Source organism: Triturus cristatus, chromosome 2_2, assembly GCF_964204655.1.
Source record: "Triturus cristatus chromosome 2_2, aTriCri1.1, whole genome shotgun sequence".
Lineage (NCBI taxonomy): Eukaryota > Metazoa > Chordata > Amphibia > Caudata > Salamandridae > Triturus > Triturus cristatus.
Genome location: NC_140582.1, coordinates 915,413,356 through 915,429,765, shown reverse-complemented (window position 1 = coordinate 915,429,765; position 16,410 = coordinate 915,413,356). Strand labels below are relative to the sequence as shown.

The window sequence follows — 16,410 nt, the reverse complement described above, 5'->3', positions numbered from 1 at the left end:
CTACCGCGGCTCACGCGTCGGGCGTGGGCGCGCCTGCGCGGTGCACGGCTCTTCCCGGCGGCTCTGGTGCAGCGGGAGGCGAGACGGGCGTGCGGTGCGGTGGGGGCTACTGGTAACTGTCGGAGGGCTCGAGATCCCAGGGGTGAGGACGGGGAAAAGCGCTCGCTCTCACTCACCTAGGAGTTCGTTGAAGGAAGCCCAGTCCTCTGGCACGATCGGCTCCGGTTGACGGGGAAATAAGGCGTTGCTGGCCCCGAGCCTGATACTGGAACTCTTTGAAGAACGTTGCGGTTGCTTTAGGAGTCTGCACGGGTCAGTGCGACTCGGTGTTTCGGGGAGTACTTTTGGGTCCTTAGTCAGCGGGTGTATGCAGGCAGGCAGGCGCGGCCAACGACCCTCAGCACGGCGGTGCGGGGGGGTCTCCACAGCGGGGGCGGCGCGGCCTGGGGTATTCCGGGGATAGCGAAGCGGGGTCACAGGGCACGGTCCGTGCAGCTGATGACCCGGCGAGGATCACGATCGTCGGAAGGATTCCGGCGGGAGGGGTGACAGCGCTTCAGCGCGCTCCAGTCGCAGACGGTGGCAGAGGAGCAGGTAGCCTAGCCCGGGGGCAGAGAGCGACTCCGGTGGGAGCGAGGCTCTCACGGGGTCAAAGGCAGGCGAGCTTCCGAGTGTCACGGCCCTAGGAGGGGCGATGAGGGGGCAGTCTTTCTCCAGCGGGATGCAAACACAGCTCGAGTTTCAGGACGAGCAAAGGCACAGAGAACCCACTGGTCCTGGGGTTCAGTTCATGGGGCAAGCTCAGATCAAGCCCTTGGAGAATGTTCAAGCACAAAGCAGCAAAGTCTATTCAGCAAGTCTTTTCCTCTCCTTTCTCAGCAAGGCAAGCAGCAGGCCATTCCTTCCAGCATCTTCTTCTCCTTCTAGTCGGGCAGAGGTTTTTTGTGGTAAAACAGGATTCTAATTTCTTAGGAGCCAGGCTCCTACTTTTATACAGTGATTCTTTTGTTCTTTAGCGCCAGGGGGCCTGGGCCTGGCTCAGTCCAGTTCTGGAGCACTTTGTTATGGTGACTCTGCTCTTTCCTTCCAGCAGCAGGGCAGAGACATCAGCCGCTCCACAGGGAGCGGAGCCGGCTTTGTGGTGGCAGAGCACAGGTCTATTCAAGAGTCAAGGTGTACTCCTCCCACCCATCCTGGTGTAATCTCTAAGCCTGGGCAAAGCACTACGCTACGCTCGTATAGTTTGCGAAGTTTGCGCTTCTTTCGCACTACGCGAATTGCACGTAGCACAGTGCAAACACACGTAGCGTAGTGTTGCGTAGTGCAGCGGTCATTTTTTGCTTGCTCGCGGTCCTCAACGTCAAGTTGGCGACCGCGAGCAAGCAAAATGACATCCCGGCGAGACTTTTTCATCGTTCGCGATTAGCAACATCAAGTTGGCGATCACGAGCGTGGAAAATAAACTTCCTGGTGAGATTCTCAACGCGAGGAGGTCATGTTTCTCATTGCGAGTGGTCGCGTATGCTCGCGACCGCTCGCGATGAGAAACTACCAGTCCGCGTTGAGAAAGCTGCTGTTTGAGTAAAAATCTACTCGAGCAGCAGAAAACTACAGCTCGCACTGTGCAAGATGCCATTTTCAATGATTGTACAGTGCCGGTTGCTTGTCCGCACTGTGCAATCATTGAAAACGACATCTTGCACAGTGCGAACAGGGTACTACGCAGTTCGCAAAGTGCTACGCGTAGCTCGCGTAGTGCGAAGTGCACTTTGCGTAACTTCGCAAAGTGCTACTTCGCGAACTACGCCCAGGGTTAGTAATCTCTCTACCCACCACCTGGCAGCCAGCCTGTCTCTGGGGATTCCCCAACCCTGCTCCTTACTGTTGCTAGGCAGAACACACACACACAGCAGAGGCGGACTGAAATGGCCAGGTCAGTAAATACTAACTTTCTAAAAGTAGTATTTACAAACCCAGGATATTAAAATAAACTTGACTACAAGAAGTGTTTTATTATTCTGAGTTCAGGCATACTAAACTTGACATTCTACCATGCTCTATGAGTCCACTGGGGTCACAGCGTGTAGTGACTCCAGCAGCCCATTCTGGCCTATGGAGAGCAGGTAGCCTTCAATAGTGAAAAACGAAAATGGATGTAATTCATTACTAGGACATGCCACACACATCAGGGCATGTCCTACCTTATGCCTACAATGCACCCTGCCCTTGGGCCTACCAGAGGGGTGGCTAATATGTAGTTAAGGGAAGGTTTAGGGACTGGCAAGTGGGGGCACTTTTGCAGTCAGTGCGACAGTACGAGACTGCACGCAGGGTCTGCAGTGGCAGACCCTAGACACTTTTTACAAGGCCGCTTCTGTGGGTGGCGCAACCAGCGCTGCAGGCCCACTAGCAGCATTGGCATTCACAAGCCCTGGCACTCCTGGTGCACTTTACTGGGGACTGACAGTAAATCCAATAAACCAATCATGAATAGCAATCAATGTATACATTTTACCATAGGGAGAGCATATGCACCTTAGCACTGATCAGCAGTGGTAAGGTGCCCAGAGTCATAAAACAGCCAACAACAGGTCAGAAAAAATACTGGAGGAAGGCAAAAAGTTTAGGGATGACCCTGCAAAAAGGGCCAAGTCCAACAGAGTAGTGATGAGATGAGCCGCCATCTCCGGCCGCGGAGCCAAGCTCGGCAGGCAGAGACAGGCTCAAGCGGGATCCATGATGAGCGTCGGGCTGCGCAACAGGTCAGTGTCGGGGAGATCCAGCAGTGAAGGCCGGGGCGAGGTATTCCCAGGGTCCAGGCGGCCCGAGGAGCCAGACCGCTGCACACTCGAAGGTTCTCCAGGAAGTGGGGCCGGCTGCCGAGAGGAACCCAGCAGAAAGTCTGAGCGGGCCCACCTCTGGCCACGGCGCCGTCGCGAGCGGTTGCCTTGGGGCCGGGGGCCAGGAACCCCCTGGATGCCAGACCCACCAGGCACTCCTCCAGATGATGGATGTCTGTCCTCGGCCCGCAGGGGACGTTCCTCCGTGGCCCAAGTCCAAGACTCCACAGGGGTGTCAAAGAATAGGGTCTTGGAGATTACCACTCGCAGGCGTGCCGGAAAAAGGAGCCTGTACTGTATGTTAAGGGCATGCAGTTTTTGCTTAACTTCCCCAAACGAGCGGCGCTGACCCTGGACCTCCCGAGTTTAATCAGGGAAAACCATGATGGTATGATTTTCGTAATGAAGACTCTGCTGCTTGCGGGCCTCGTTCAAGATGGAATCGCGATCCTTGAAATTAAGAATTTGCATGATGATGGGCCTGGGGGCTGCTCCCAGAAGCGGTCTAGGAGCAAGGGAGCGGTATGCTCGCTCAATCGCGAACCACGGGGAGAGGGAGCCCTCGGTGATCCACGAGCGAAGCCACTTGTATTTGAAGTCTGCTGGGCGACCCTGCTCCACCCCCTCCGGAAACCCCACCAGGCGGAGATTGTTGCGGCGGGACCTATTTTCCGCATCTTCCACCCTCCGATGAAGCTCTCGGGTGTGAGACTGAAGCCGGGTGACTTGCTCCTTAAGCTGCTGGACATCATCCTCAACCATGGAGATAAGCAACTCTGTCTCCGTGATCCGGGCCACCGCATTCCTCAGGTCTTGCAGAATGAGGGTGATGTCCACCCGGACCTCGGCAATCTTGCCCTCCACAGAGGACTGCGAAGCATGCATTGCCTGAAGAATGGTTGTCAAGTCTGCAGCCAGTGGGGCCTCTCTGTCTACGGTACCCCCGACCGCCCCGGCATCCGTGGTGGTAAAGCGATCCATTTTGGTCTGAGTGGCCGGGGTCTTGGCCGTCCTGTCACGACCCATGGTCGTCATTCAATGATGTCAGAACCCTACCAATCCGTTAGCGAGTCTCCGTGGCAGGGGCCACCAACCAAGGTCAAAGGACACGTGGTCTAAGTGTGGGTCAGCTCGGCCACCCCCAAGGAGGTCCCAGAGCCGATGCGAGGTCTCCGCGTCTGGGAGCCGGACCGCGACAGGCTCCCTCAGGGCAAAGCAAGACAGTGGGGTGGCAGACGGAATGCCCAGTTAGTCCCTACTCCGCGTGGTAGGTGCAGGCAAACGGATCCCCACTGGGTCACAGTCACAGCAGGAGGCAGCACAGTGGAGTACCCTCCCAAATCCAGCAACCAGGGCCTTTGAGCAGAACGATCGACAGCAGGTGCCCCCAGACAAATCAAGAGGCGCCAAAGGGGGCCAGCCTACAGGGCCATCTACCGTTCGATGCGTACGGTCGAACACCTGCCTCGTCAGTTCCGCAGCCCCTCAGAGATGGGGCAGTGACAATCGAGGGGCAGGCCGTCAAGGGGAGACCAGAATACCACAGGCCCAAGGACAGCCCCAGGACGACAGGGCCAACCAGGGAACAAGGGCAGCGGAGGGCCCACTCTAGATGTCCAGCAGCTCCAGGAAGACAGAGCCAACCGGGGAACAAGGGCGGCAGAGAGCCGGCAAGGGGAGTCCAGAATACCACAGGCCCAAGGACAGCTCCAGGAAGACAGGGCCAACCAGGGAACAAGGGCGGCGGAGGGCCCGCTCTAGAAGTCCAGCAGCTCCAGGAAGACAGGGCTAACGGGGGAACAAGGGCGTCGGAGAGCCGGCTAGGGGAGTCCAGAATACCACATGCCCAAGGACAGCTCCAGGAAGACAGGGCCAACCGGGGAACAAGGGCGGCGGAGGGCCCGCCCTAGGAGTCCAGCAGCAGATATAGGCGGCACCCCCTCACCAGGTCTCAGCCAGACAGCAGTGGCGCAGTTCCAACATGTCAATATGCAGAGTACCAGGGCCCAGGAGGACGGACTCGCAGCAGACAAGGCGAGTGGAGCGACAGGCCAAACCACCTGCAGCACCTCCCAATGCCCAAAGCACACGAGCAGGCCAGGTGCAGGGGGGACACTCACCACAGTCCCAGGACCCCCCTCCGCCGCCAGGACTCACCACTCTGAAAGTCCGCCAAGGGCCAGGCCCGCGCCTCCTCAAGGCAGCCACTCCGCGCCCCCGGTCCTCTCACTGCCACCAGCCCCCGCCGCCCGATGTGGCAGCCGGTACCGTGGCAGTGCCGCAGGGGAGCCGGAGTGTAACAGGCACGTCAGTTGCAGCGGACCGCCACCCCAGTCGAAGTGGACCTCCGCCAGGTAAAAAAGGGGGGCAGGGGGGCAAACAACATCAAGGCTACAGCCTAACCTCCAGGACTCAAGGACCGCCGCACCTCAGCACCGGAATCAGGCTCCCGCCGTCCAAGGTGACGGCCGAAATGGTGGCAGCGCCGCAGGGAAGCTACGAAGTCCCAGCCGTGGGCGGAGGTCGAAAGTCAGCCTCGAGCCCGCAGCACCGATCACAGCAGCAGGGGGTCAGAGGCAACCAGAGCCCGCACGGGAGCACAAGCAGCCATAGCCCGCAAGGGAGCACAGGCAGTCAGAGCCCACGCGGGAGCAAAAGCCAGGACGGAAAAGGACGATGCAAGCGGCCTCCAACCACCGAGGTCGGTTGCTCCCCAAGGACCTCTCAGGCCGGGTCAACAGACGTAGTCAGAGCCCAGGCAACTCAATCCCCGGTGACAGGCAGCTAGCAACGAGTTGGAGCAGCCACCATTTTAAACCAAGCACCGACCAGACCGCCAGGCGATCACCAGAAAGCGCCTGTACCCGAATTCCCATCAGGCAGGACCACTCTCAGGTATGTGACAAGAGTGGGGTCGCCGAGTTTCAGGGCTGGATGGCGACCAAGACGGGCAGATTATGGGCAGATAGCGGAGGGGTCCAAGAGCACACTTAAGGTGCGACCGCCATCATAGCCCGCTTGGCTTCTGTTTTTTTATTGTTATACAAAATCTTGTTTGTTACTAAAGTCAAAAACATCCTGGTCTGTGCACTAAGGCCGTTACTTTGAGCACACAGACGGACATGCATCTGATAATAGATTCTCAACCACCATCCTATAAACCTACTTGGCACACAAACACGCAGATATGTGCCCATATGAATGATAGAAAAAGACACTGTCAATTTACCCAGCAGACAGTGACATCCATTACAGTGAATGCCCCACTAAAGCCGCATTATCGTTGTTTTTGTACTATCAAATCCAGGGCTAGAGAGTCCAAGGGTAGTTTAAGGTAAGACATAATAGCCTTTTATTTATGTTACAACTGGGTTTCTCAAAGAGAGGAGTATAATGTCCTGATGCATAGGGGGCGATTTTTAGGTCGCCCCCAACCGGACAGCACAGCTGTCTGGTATGGGAATGACATCTTGGGGACTTTCAGAAAGTAGACCTGGGAATGCATTCCTCCTATGGCTTGTGCTTTTTAACTCACATTTTCTGGCTTTCGATTTGCTGGCTTTATTTGCTTTAGGCTGTGCAGCTTGAGTTCGTACCTCCCCATTTTAAAGCTGTTTTTACAGTATTCTTCAATGAAGTCATTTTCTGTAATAAATAGGCCTTTAAATCTTATTCTTATCCTGCCACATTTGCTGGACATTCAAAGACTGAGGTAAAATATCAATCTGTGTTTTTCTGGGATCCTAGTGCTTATTTTACTTTTAACTGACTTCACAGTGACAGCATTTATCGGAAAGAGAAATGCAGTCGACTTTCCCCGTAAAGCCTGCTTGTATCCTTTTAAAAAATATATTTAAGACAGCCATCTCAAAAGGTATCTTGTTCTTCATCTGCACAAAACATTTGCAAAAAAACCTTTTGTGTTTATGTTTAGCTACACAATAATTATGAATTCAGTCTGCAACTGTCTTTTTGGAACACATACATTACTGGATATAAACGATTTACTCATTTGACCTTGCAGGCACTAGGGTCATGATTCGATTGGTGCAGAAGGTGCAGTGTCACAGGGGCAAAAAGCTCCAGGAAATCCACTAAACACCGATTATTGCTATATGTTACTATTAAACAAGCAGTCACAAGTGCAATTACCTTGCAGCCACTAGGGTCATGATTTGAATGGTGCAGCAGGTACAGTGGCATAGAGGCCGAAAGCTCTTGGGAACCCACTGAACACCAATTGTTGCTAAATTTTACTACTTAATAATCAGTCACAACCCTTGCATGCACTAGGGTCATGATTTGAATGGTGCAGTAGGTGCAGTGGCACAGGGGCAAAAAGCTCACGTAAATCCACTGAACACCAAATATTGCTATATGTTACTACTAAACAAGCAGTCACACGTACAGGTACCTTGCAGCTACTAGGGTCGTTATTTGAATGGAGCAGAGGTGTGGTGGCACAGGGGCCAAAAGCTCTTGGAAACCCACTAGACACCGATTATTGCTATATTTTATAACTAAGCAAGCAGTCACAAGTGCAGTTCTTTTGCAGGCACTAGGGTCATGATTTGAATGGTGCAGCATGTGCAGTGGCTCAGGGGGCAGGTCTAGGAAATTCAATAAACACCAATTGTTGCTATATTTTACTAGCACATAAGCAGTCAGGAGTACTTTTTGGGTTCTTTTGTAACTATTTCACCTAAAGTAATACATAGCCTAAAGCATCACTGTAATACAACCTGTAACCCATTGCACTTTTCTGTCCACCTACAACTTATGTTACATTCAGGGCCTTTATATAGCACATGTTCACACTTTTTAATGGTCTTAAAATGCTTCTGGATCTAGAAACACTAACACCTTGGCAAAGGCATTCTCTTCTATAACAGTAGCACTTCAGCCATTTTAAACTATCTATAAATACTTATAACCTACCAGATGACATTTCATACCAAGCTTTGGCAAAGCCAATAGGTCTCGCATGCGAGATATATGAGCTCTGTTGATTTTTTTTAGCCATATTATACAGCAGTACTAGCTTCAGTGCAGCATAACTGAAAATAAAAAATCGCTATAACGCAGACAACACTGGCTGTGTCGCACAGCTTTTTACACTACTTTCAGCCATTTGCAACATGGCTAACAAACATTAGCAAAGCCAATAAATCTCACATAGACAAGACCTATTAGTTTTGCCAATGTTTGTTGTAAAATACAAGTGTTTGATCCAGTGTATTACAGATATGGATAAGGCATTCTGTGCTTTCTTCAGTAGGACATGGTCTTTCTGATTTGTTTTTTCTATATTTTCAGAGCTTTTTGAAAATGAACATGTGCGCATTGGAAAAAAAGGTGAGTATTGTTTTATAGTGAAGCGACTACTTTCAAACATTTTGTCCTAAACAGTTGGTTATAGCACTGAGACATGCAATACATTAATTCACCTTCTGTTTAAATGTAAAGTTCTGCTATTGTATTCTGTCCATGTTTAAGAACAATTCCCTATATCAGTCAGATAGACGTTGTACAATAACAGTTAAGCTGCATCAAAAGTTTGAATTATATTTTCTATTGTGGTCAAAAAGATTTGTTACTAGTAAGCTCAAGATACCAATATCTCTACTCTCCTATTGAGGAGGACTTACATCCCTTATTTATCAGTAGTTTTAGGTATATCGTAAAACATAGGGTTTGAACTAGATGATTACAATTTACACATACAACTAACTTGCAGTTGGTGCTCTTTGAACTCGTTTCCATATTTAGTAATTATTCTGACAAGATATCCACATGTAGGGAAAAAACCTAATTATTAAGCAGGTCTGCTATACTCGCCTCTCTGGAATGTACCAGGCATAAAAATACCCATGATCCTCTGTAGAAGTGTGATATGGCCCACTCCTATTCTGGGCTAAAGAAGCTGGTTATCCATCTGTTCTGTCAGTGTGTGTTTACTAACCTCTATCAAGTTTGTTAAAAAGGATGGTAACCCTCACCCCGTCCCCAGTGGCATACTTCATATTGGTGTTCCACCTTTGTTGATTCATGGTAGGCTGGTTGGTGGAATGGGATTGTGTGGAAAGGGAACTTAGCTCTATTGTTTGTGGGCAAAATCATGGTTAGCCCTTTTCCCTTTTCTTTAGCTGCAAGGTGTTGCAATATAACGCATCCCCCCGAAAACCTTAAGTCTCAGTAAACAGCAGCATTAATTGCTGTGTTGTTTAGACTTTGAGGTTTAGCTATGGGTGCATCTTTGCACTGAAGATGTTGATCAGTTTGCAACTTGGATTTATTTATAGCCAACCATAATTTACTAGAAGGATCTGTTTACACAGTGACAGTGTTATGTTTACCCCACACATGGCGGTCTTGGAAGAGGAAGACTGAGACTTCTCGATCTGTTCCCAAGAGTGGTCAGTTTGATATTTAAACTTTTAACTCGAACGTTACACCTTGCTGAACTTCACTTGTTCTACCAAGCAGTTTTCTTCAGGCAAACCAGAGGCTTCATGTGCTTGGGTTTGCTAATAGTCTGTTCTTCAAGGAGCTCTCTGAGAACCTGTTTGTTCTCCCTTTGGTATTTTTAGTCAGCAGCAAACTGGAAACCTTTCCAGACATACTCTAGCCTCTGCCCCCGTTGGCATAGCCAAAGATTACCCCTCCTTTGACCCTGCTTGTATCCTCTCAGCTGAGGTCTACTTCAGGTGTTATCAAGAAAACTCGGCTGTTGAGTTTGAAAAAGTAGAGGACGAGAAAAGCAGGAACATTTCTATACTTTGAATTTGTAAAGTAACTGCTTTGCATTGTTCTTTAAGGACTACTGCTCCTTTTGATGACCCCAGTCAGCTTCTACGAGATACTGGAGAGAACAACATTTTTAAATGCAGATACCATTAAACAGCTTTTTATTTTTTGGAAGCACAGATTGGCTTTTATTGTATGTAAGAACCAATTGAAGTGCAAATTAGTATCTTGTTAGGATTTAGTCTCTGTCTTTTTAGTGCATACACCAGGGAACATGCTTCTATAAGATCATCCAAACAGGTTGGGATCCCTTCTCTGTCCCTGCAGGTAGCTAATCAGTCTTCTTGCATTTCCCTTTTAGTAGAGTGTGCATCTGTGCTACTCAACAGTCCTTGAAGTGTTTCTTTTATCGCTTCGCGGTGCAGTCGTAAGTTTTCAACTCATGACTTGGGATTTCCTGAGCTGAATTGGGAACAGATGAAGACTAGTTGAGGTTGCGCAGTTATTGAGGATGTGTAGTGCATGGCTAAGGCTTTTCTGGGAGGTCTGATTGCATTCAGAGGATGTACAGACCATGGGTAAGAGTGCACATATCCCGGCGTGGGCGAGGGCAGAGTGTTTATGAGTGTCATTGAAGTTTTACTGGTGCAGTGCAGAGCACGAGAGCCCACCAAGCCTAACTAATGGTCTTCTGAGCCTGGCTACTGGCATGTAGGAAGTGGCTATGGGCATGGAGTCAATGTCTTTGTGTGTGTGTGTGTGTGTGTGTGTATTTTGTGTATGTGTGTTTGAAGTGGGGGGGTGCAGTGTCACAACAGTTATAGTATGAGCAATAGGGCATGTTTGAGTGTGTGCTAAGCTTAGCTATGTTTATGTAGAGTATACAGAGGATGTTTGGAGCATGCCAGAAGATGCACAGACGATAGCTGCAGAATGGCTGATTCTGTGTATAAAATAGCTGAAGGTGTGCAGAGCCTGGCCGGCTGCGTTAAACGCATGACTCTGGTAATTTAAAGTGTGTCTGAGACTGTTCATATGAGTGCGAGCAGAATGTCTATTAGGGTGAACAGAGTGGGTATGAAGATGTGCAAGGTGAGAGAGTAAGAATTAAAAAAATATAGAATGTTTAATTGTGTGCAAAGCATGTGTCCTAAAGTATGGCAAAATATTTTAATAAATGGTATGGCTAACCTCCTCCAACAACCAGTCTGAGGTACCCTCCTTAGACAATGAAAGGACACCTTAAAATCATCATTGGCTTGCCTATTGGGCGCATGTTCAAAATTTCGCACTACCTCCTGAATACGTTGGGAGAAGGAAAAGGAAAAAACTAATAACAGTTAAAAGAGCAAGACATATGTTCCAATCCATTGTTCTAAGTGTAAAGGTACATTTATAACTTGTTAGCCACTAAGAATTTGAGGAAAAATAATCAAAATAAAAGAATGGGAAAACAGATTTAACTTAATCCAATTAATGTTAGCCGAAGCAATCTTTAATATGGACTACAAACTAACATAGACGTGCCTGTAAAAGTGCCTGCCTGGTAAACTTTTGTGTAGTAAAGATATGTGTGGTAAAGACTAATGAGTTGTTGGGGATGCGTGGTAATGGTATTGTGTGGGAATGACCATGTTGTAAAGACTGTTTCCTTATGGAACTCATTACAACTCTGGTGAAAACCCCAATTTGGGCACAAATATGAGTTTGCTGCGAATCAGAAGTTTATGTTTATGCACATAATTCCTTTCCCCTTAACATTCCATAATAATAAAAACTAGTGAAACATGAACATAATACTGCTGGTAAAGAGGAAAAACACATTATTGGGTTCTAAATCTCAGATACCACGAATTATGCGTTATTACAAGCAGAGAACATCAAAATGAAGAGGAATTGTTGCACCAGTGGTACACATTTGGCTCTTGTACTACTGCCCAGAATACTACAGCAATCATAATGAGCCACTAATTGTTCCTTTGCAGATTTCATTGTTCAGTCCAAGCAGCCAGCTTGAGATAATGGAATAGGCCAAGTGAAAAAAGTCAAGTCTGGACTAAACCATGTTAAGGAAAAAACTTCACGTTGCAGGATGGATCCCAAGGCTTCAGCTACTGAGAGTTGTAGCCGGTCAAAGGTTTCCTTCAATACACAATGCTCAATGCAGAATTGTGCCATGAGGCACATGGCTTTTTTCAATTGGTTCTCTGTTTGCTGCTTTTACAAATTTTGCCCCCTTATTAATGGGTAGCCTCTGATGTAGCTTTCAGGATCATTCATTTCTGCATTCCATAGAATTGAAAAGTGACAGACAAGGAATTATGATAGAACAAGCAGGTGAGGAAGGATTTTTATTTAATCAATTTTCAATCTTCACCCTGGTCATCTAATGTAAGTCAGGAATTTGCAAGATTTCACAGTAGTAATATTCTACTGCACGTTGGAACTGGATACCTTTTTAGGAAATAAGTAGCTTATGTTCTGTGATTCCTCAAATCTGGCACACATTTTTAGATGCAAGTATTTCACCACCCTGTACACAACTGGATTCCAGGATGGGGGTAAACTAGTTTCATGCTTACAGGACCATCCACGGCATTCTGTGACTTCTCTCGCCTCCTTAAAACTGTCATCTATCAAGTTATGCAGATAGTAAACACTTGGATCTACCACAACAATCAAGCAAACAAAGCAGCAGGCATTGTACCCCGTTGGTCCCAGGGGTAATTTCAGAGGCTTGCTCATCTCCAACAGGGACAATGGGAAGTTTGGGAGTAGACTCCATTTTCTTGCTTCTGGAATCTGGAAAGTCAAGAGTCAGAATGGTGTGTCTCCATTACCTCTCTGTCTGTACTTCAAGGGACGTTACATCTCAGGTAGGTACATCAGAAATATATACATCGCAGGTATGTTTAGCTTTGTGGGCCTTTACATTGCAGGTAAGTGCATTATGTTATAGTTAGGTATGGTAATAAGATCTTAGCTTACGTAAATAAAAACGGAAGAGGTCAGGCCCTGCATCCAACCCATTGCAGGGTGGCCAGGACATGTGCCCAACCCACCAGGATCGCCCAGCCACCACAGAAACACCCAACACCTGTGTCTTTGAATAGTGGAGGTTGATTACAGGGACTGCACCCAGCCCCCTTGAGCCTTTGACCATGCACAGCAGCATTAATGGGCCTTGGGTCCATGAGCTCCCAACCCTCGCTGCACATAGCCGTTGGCTCTGTGTGGTAGGGTTGGCCTCAGTTTCTGGCCAGTGGCCAGGTCTTTTGCCCAAACCGTGGCAGTCACTTAAACTCCACGAATGCCCAAAACCCTGGTGTGCACAGCCTTGAGCAACCCACTGCAGAAAACGAACCCACACTGCACACTGCTTACGACCTGCACAATGGTAGTTGGCCACATGGTTTGGTCCATGATCAGCCCCTTGTAAAGTTGAAAATAAAAATTGGGGAGTATGCTAGTACTTGTTGTTTGTTTCACTTAAGGGAGGGCTCCTTTAGCACCCACTCACATGCCCCTGGTGCCCATCCTGCACCCTGTACGTGGCCTTTCACTTTTGTTCAGGACTCTGAGACCTAGTCCTAATGTCCATTAAAGGCAGCCACCACATTTACTTCAGTGTTGTGGGCAGCTAATCTGATCATTCAGTACTGTGTTATGAGCACCAGCACCGCAGTACTGTAATGACCAATGGTGCACAGCCTTGAGCATCCCACTGCAGAAAACAAACCCTCACTGCACACTGCTTGCAACCTGCACAATGGTATTCGGCCACATGGTTTGGTCCATGATCAAGTTATGCCGATAGTAAACACTTGGATCTACCCCAACAACCAAGCAAACAAAGCAGCAGGCATTGTACCCCGCTGCTCCCAAGGGTAGTTTCAGAGGCTTGCTCATCTCCAACAGGGACAATGGGAAGTTTGGGAGTAGACTCCATTTTCTTGCTTCTGGAATCTGGAAAGTCAAGAGTCAGAATGGTGTGTCTCCATTACCTCTCTGTCTGTACTTCAAGGGACGTTACATCTCAGGTAGGTACATCAGAAATATATACATCGCAGGTATGTTTAGCTTTGTGGGCCTTTACATTGCAGGTAAGTGCATTACATTATAGTTGGGTATGGTAATAAGATCTTAGCTTATGTAAATAAAAAAGGAAGAGGTCAGGCCCTGTAGGAGAGTAGGATCTGCTTCACATGGGTACCCCCACTTTTTGCTGTGTTTCACTGTTTTTCGACCTTAGTCTGGCTGTGGCCCTGCTAATCAGGACCACAGCCTTGCTGCTTCCTCTCTAAAATGGTTTGCATATACATTAGGTACATATCTAATTGGATTCTGGAGTGCCTTATAAGCCCCTAGTATATGGTATACTATGTACCTAGGGCATAGGTACCTCAGAGGCCTACCAGGGGCTGCAGCATGTATTATGCCACCCCTGGGAAGCACTCCAAAATGGCACCACAGGTCTGCTACTGCAGCCTCGGTAAGGGTGTGCTTGCACCCCTTACAGTGGTATAGGCTACCTATATCCACATATATATACTGACACATATAAACCTATAAGTCACGCCTATGGCAGGCCTTGACAATCCTGAAGGCAGAGTGCTTGGTTTTGTGTGAGAGGGTGCCCAAGCATGAGCTGAGCCCCTCTGCAGCTTTCGGAAATACTTCCTTATGGCTGTTCTGTGATACAGCAAAAGACACAATTGATGGACGGAATGCAGAACAAATCAAAACATTCACCCCCATTCAAGAGATCTGGGTTAAATCCATCATTCTTTTGCTCACCATGCCACCCCAGTTTAGACCTGGCTATATGCAAATCAGTCTTGACCCTGTGCCTCATGGGAACAGTACAGCCCGAACTGCCAAGCCATGTCCTCCCTGGATCGGAAACAAGCATCCTAGGACCGGTTTCGGGGTTTCACCCCTCTTCAGCCATGATAGCTTGATTCTAGTGGCACAGTGAGCCCAGGACTCACGTCTGAGCATACCTTGTTTCCAGTCCAGGGAGGACCTGGCCTGGCAGTTCGGGCTGGACTGTTCCCATTGGGCACAGGGTCAAGACTGATTTGCATATGGCTGGGTCCAAACTGGAATGGCAAGGTGAGCAAAAAAACTATGGATTTAGGCCCAGATCTCTGTACTGGGGTGAATGTATGACATTGTTCTTCATTCTGTCCATCAATAGTTCTTTTTGCATTTGTCACCCCGAGTGGGATGGGTATGCTCAGACGTGAGACCCGTGCTCTCCATGCTACTGGAATCAAGCTATTCTGGCAGAAGAGGGGTGAAGCTCCAAAACCAGTCCTAGGATGCTTGTTTCCAGTCCAGGGAGGACCTGGCCTGGCAGTTCGGGCTGCACTGTTCAAATTGGGCACAGGGTCAAGACTGATTTGCATATGGCTGGGTCCAAACTGGAATGGCATGGTGAGCAAAAAAACGATGGATTTAGGCCCAGATTTCTGTACTGGGGTGAATGTATGACATTGTTCTGCATTCTGTCCATCAATAGTTCTTTTTGTTCTGTGATACAGCCATACCATGTCCTCTTAAGTGCATTATAACCTCTCGGTAAATGCTAACTTTGGAATGGCTGCATCAAAACATGTCGTGTTTGGTATCAAACGCTTTGGAATGCCCCCCCCCCCGCCAGTTCTGGTGGCGGGGGTAGCATTCCACCCTTCTAGAGGGAAAGACATGTTCACACTGGTCAAACCGGGTAGGACTTTCCTGAGCCCTGGCATCACAAAATGGATGCCTCTTCCACAGACAAGGGTCTGGCCTCCTGCTGCTGACCGAAACTCCGGCAGGGGAGGCCTGGGCAATAGGTTTCCTGTCGAAGGGAGGTGTAACCACCTCCCCAGACAGGCAGATGTGTATTGAGGCTGGGCGGGAGCACTCTCTGGTGCTTTGAAGTCCTGCACTGGGGGCACACTTGGTGTCCCTGTGCATAGTCCAGTTCAAACCGGTTGCAGGGGCTACCTGCCCCTGCTCTGGCGCGAAACGGGACAAAGGACATGGGTGTAACCACCCCTCTTTCCAGACCCACCCATAGGTGGGGCCTTAGAGTTAGTCCATCCCCTAAACTTAGTATAAGTATAGGAATCCAGTTCCTAGGACTTTAGATTACCCTGGATGAAACTCTGCTACATATATCCTGGACCTTCGACTTTCTATCACGACTAGAAGACAGAAGAAATCTCCCTTGGGGTCAAGGAGTGACTCCCCTGCTTGGCAGGCACCAAAGAAGCAACTGACCGGTCTGCATCGCTGAAGCTCACGCCGGACGCCGAAGTCTTTGCATCACCAGAGGTGGATTTCCAGACTTCCCCGAGGCTATCCTGAGTGCACAGCAAAGCTGAGGCCCGTGGCTATCGTGGGTGACGTGGAACCGTGACCCCTGGACACCGTGAACTTTTGCAGCAACACTATCTTTCTGGACCTCCTCGAAGTTGTGCTTTGGGCTCTGAGTAGCCCCAGCCTTGAGCACCTCCTGCACCGAAGATTGTTGGCCTCCACTCCATGAATGACCCGTGGGCCAGCTTCAAGTGCGACCACTCGAGGCTCCTTCACAATCACTAGCCCGTTGGCTAGCAGGTCCCCACGAAGGCAACTCCTTTTCTAATTGGGCTTACCTGGTTGCTCCAGACGTGCCCTGACTTACCCTCGCTGGGTGAGTCCCTCAGACCTTGCTGGTCTGCACCGCAGGCCTTTCTTTGAATTCAAGTGACTTGCCGTTGCCAAGACTTGTTGGGTCGCCGACACCGCAGCACACGACAGACTTCGTGGGACAGCTTGAATCCGGCTCGTG

At 49.1% G+C, this 16,410-nt stretch overlaps 1 protein-coding gene across 1 annotated transcript in view; it reads left to right on the top strand.

Annotated features, from left to right (window-relative positions):
* TBC1D19 (TBC1 domain family member 19) overlaps positions 1-16,410 on the top strand; it is a 1,311,239-nt gene that overhangs the window by 624,793 nt on the left and 670,036 nt on the right. Inside the window, exon 10 of the mRNA XM_085643323.1 lies at positions 8,157-8,195. Coding sequence (XP_085499449.1) covers positions 8,157-8,195 — 39 coding nt within the window. The remainder of the gene's footprint in view (positions 1-8,156; positions 8,196-16,410) is intronic.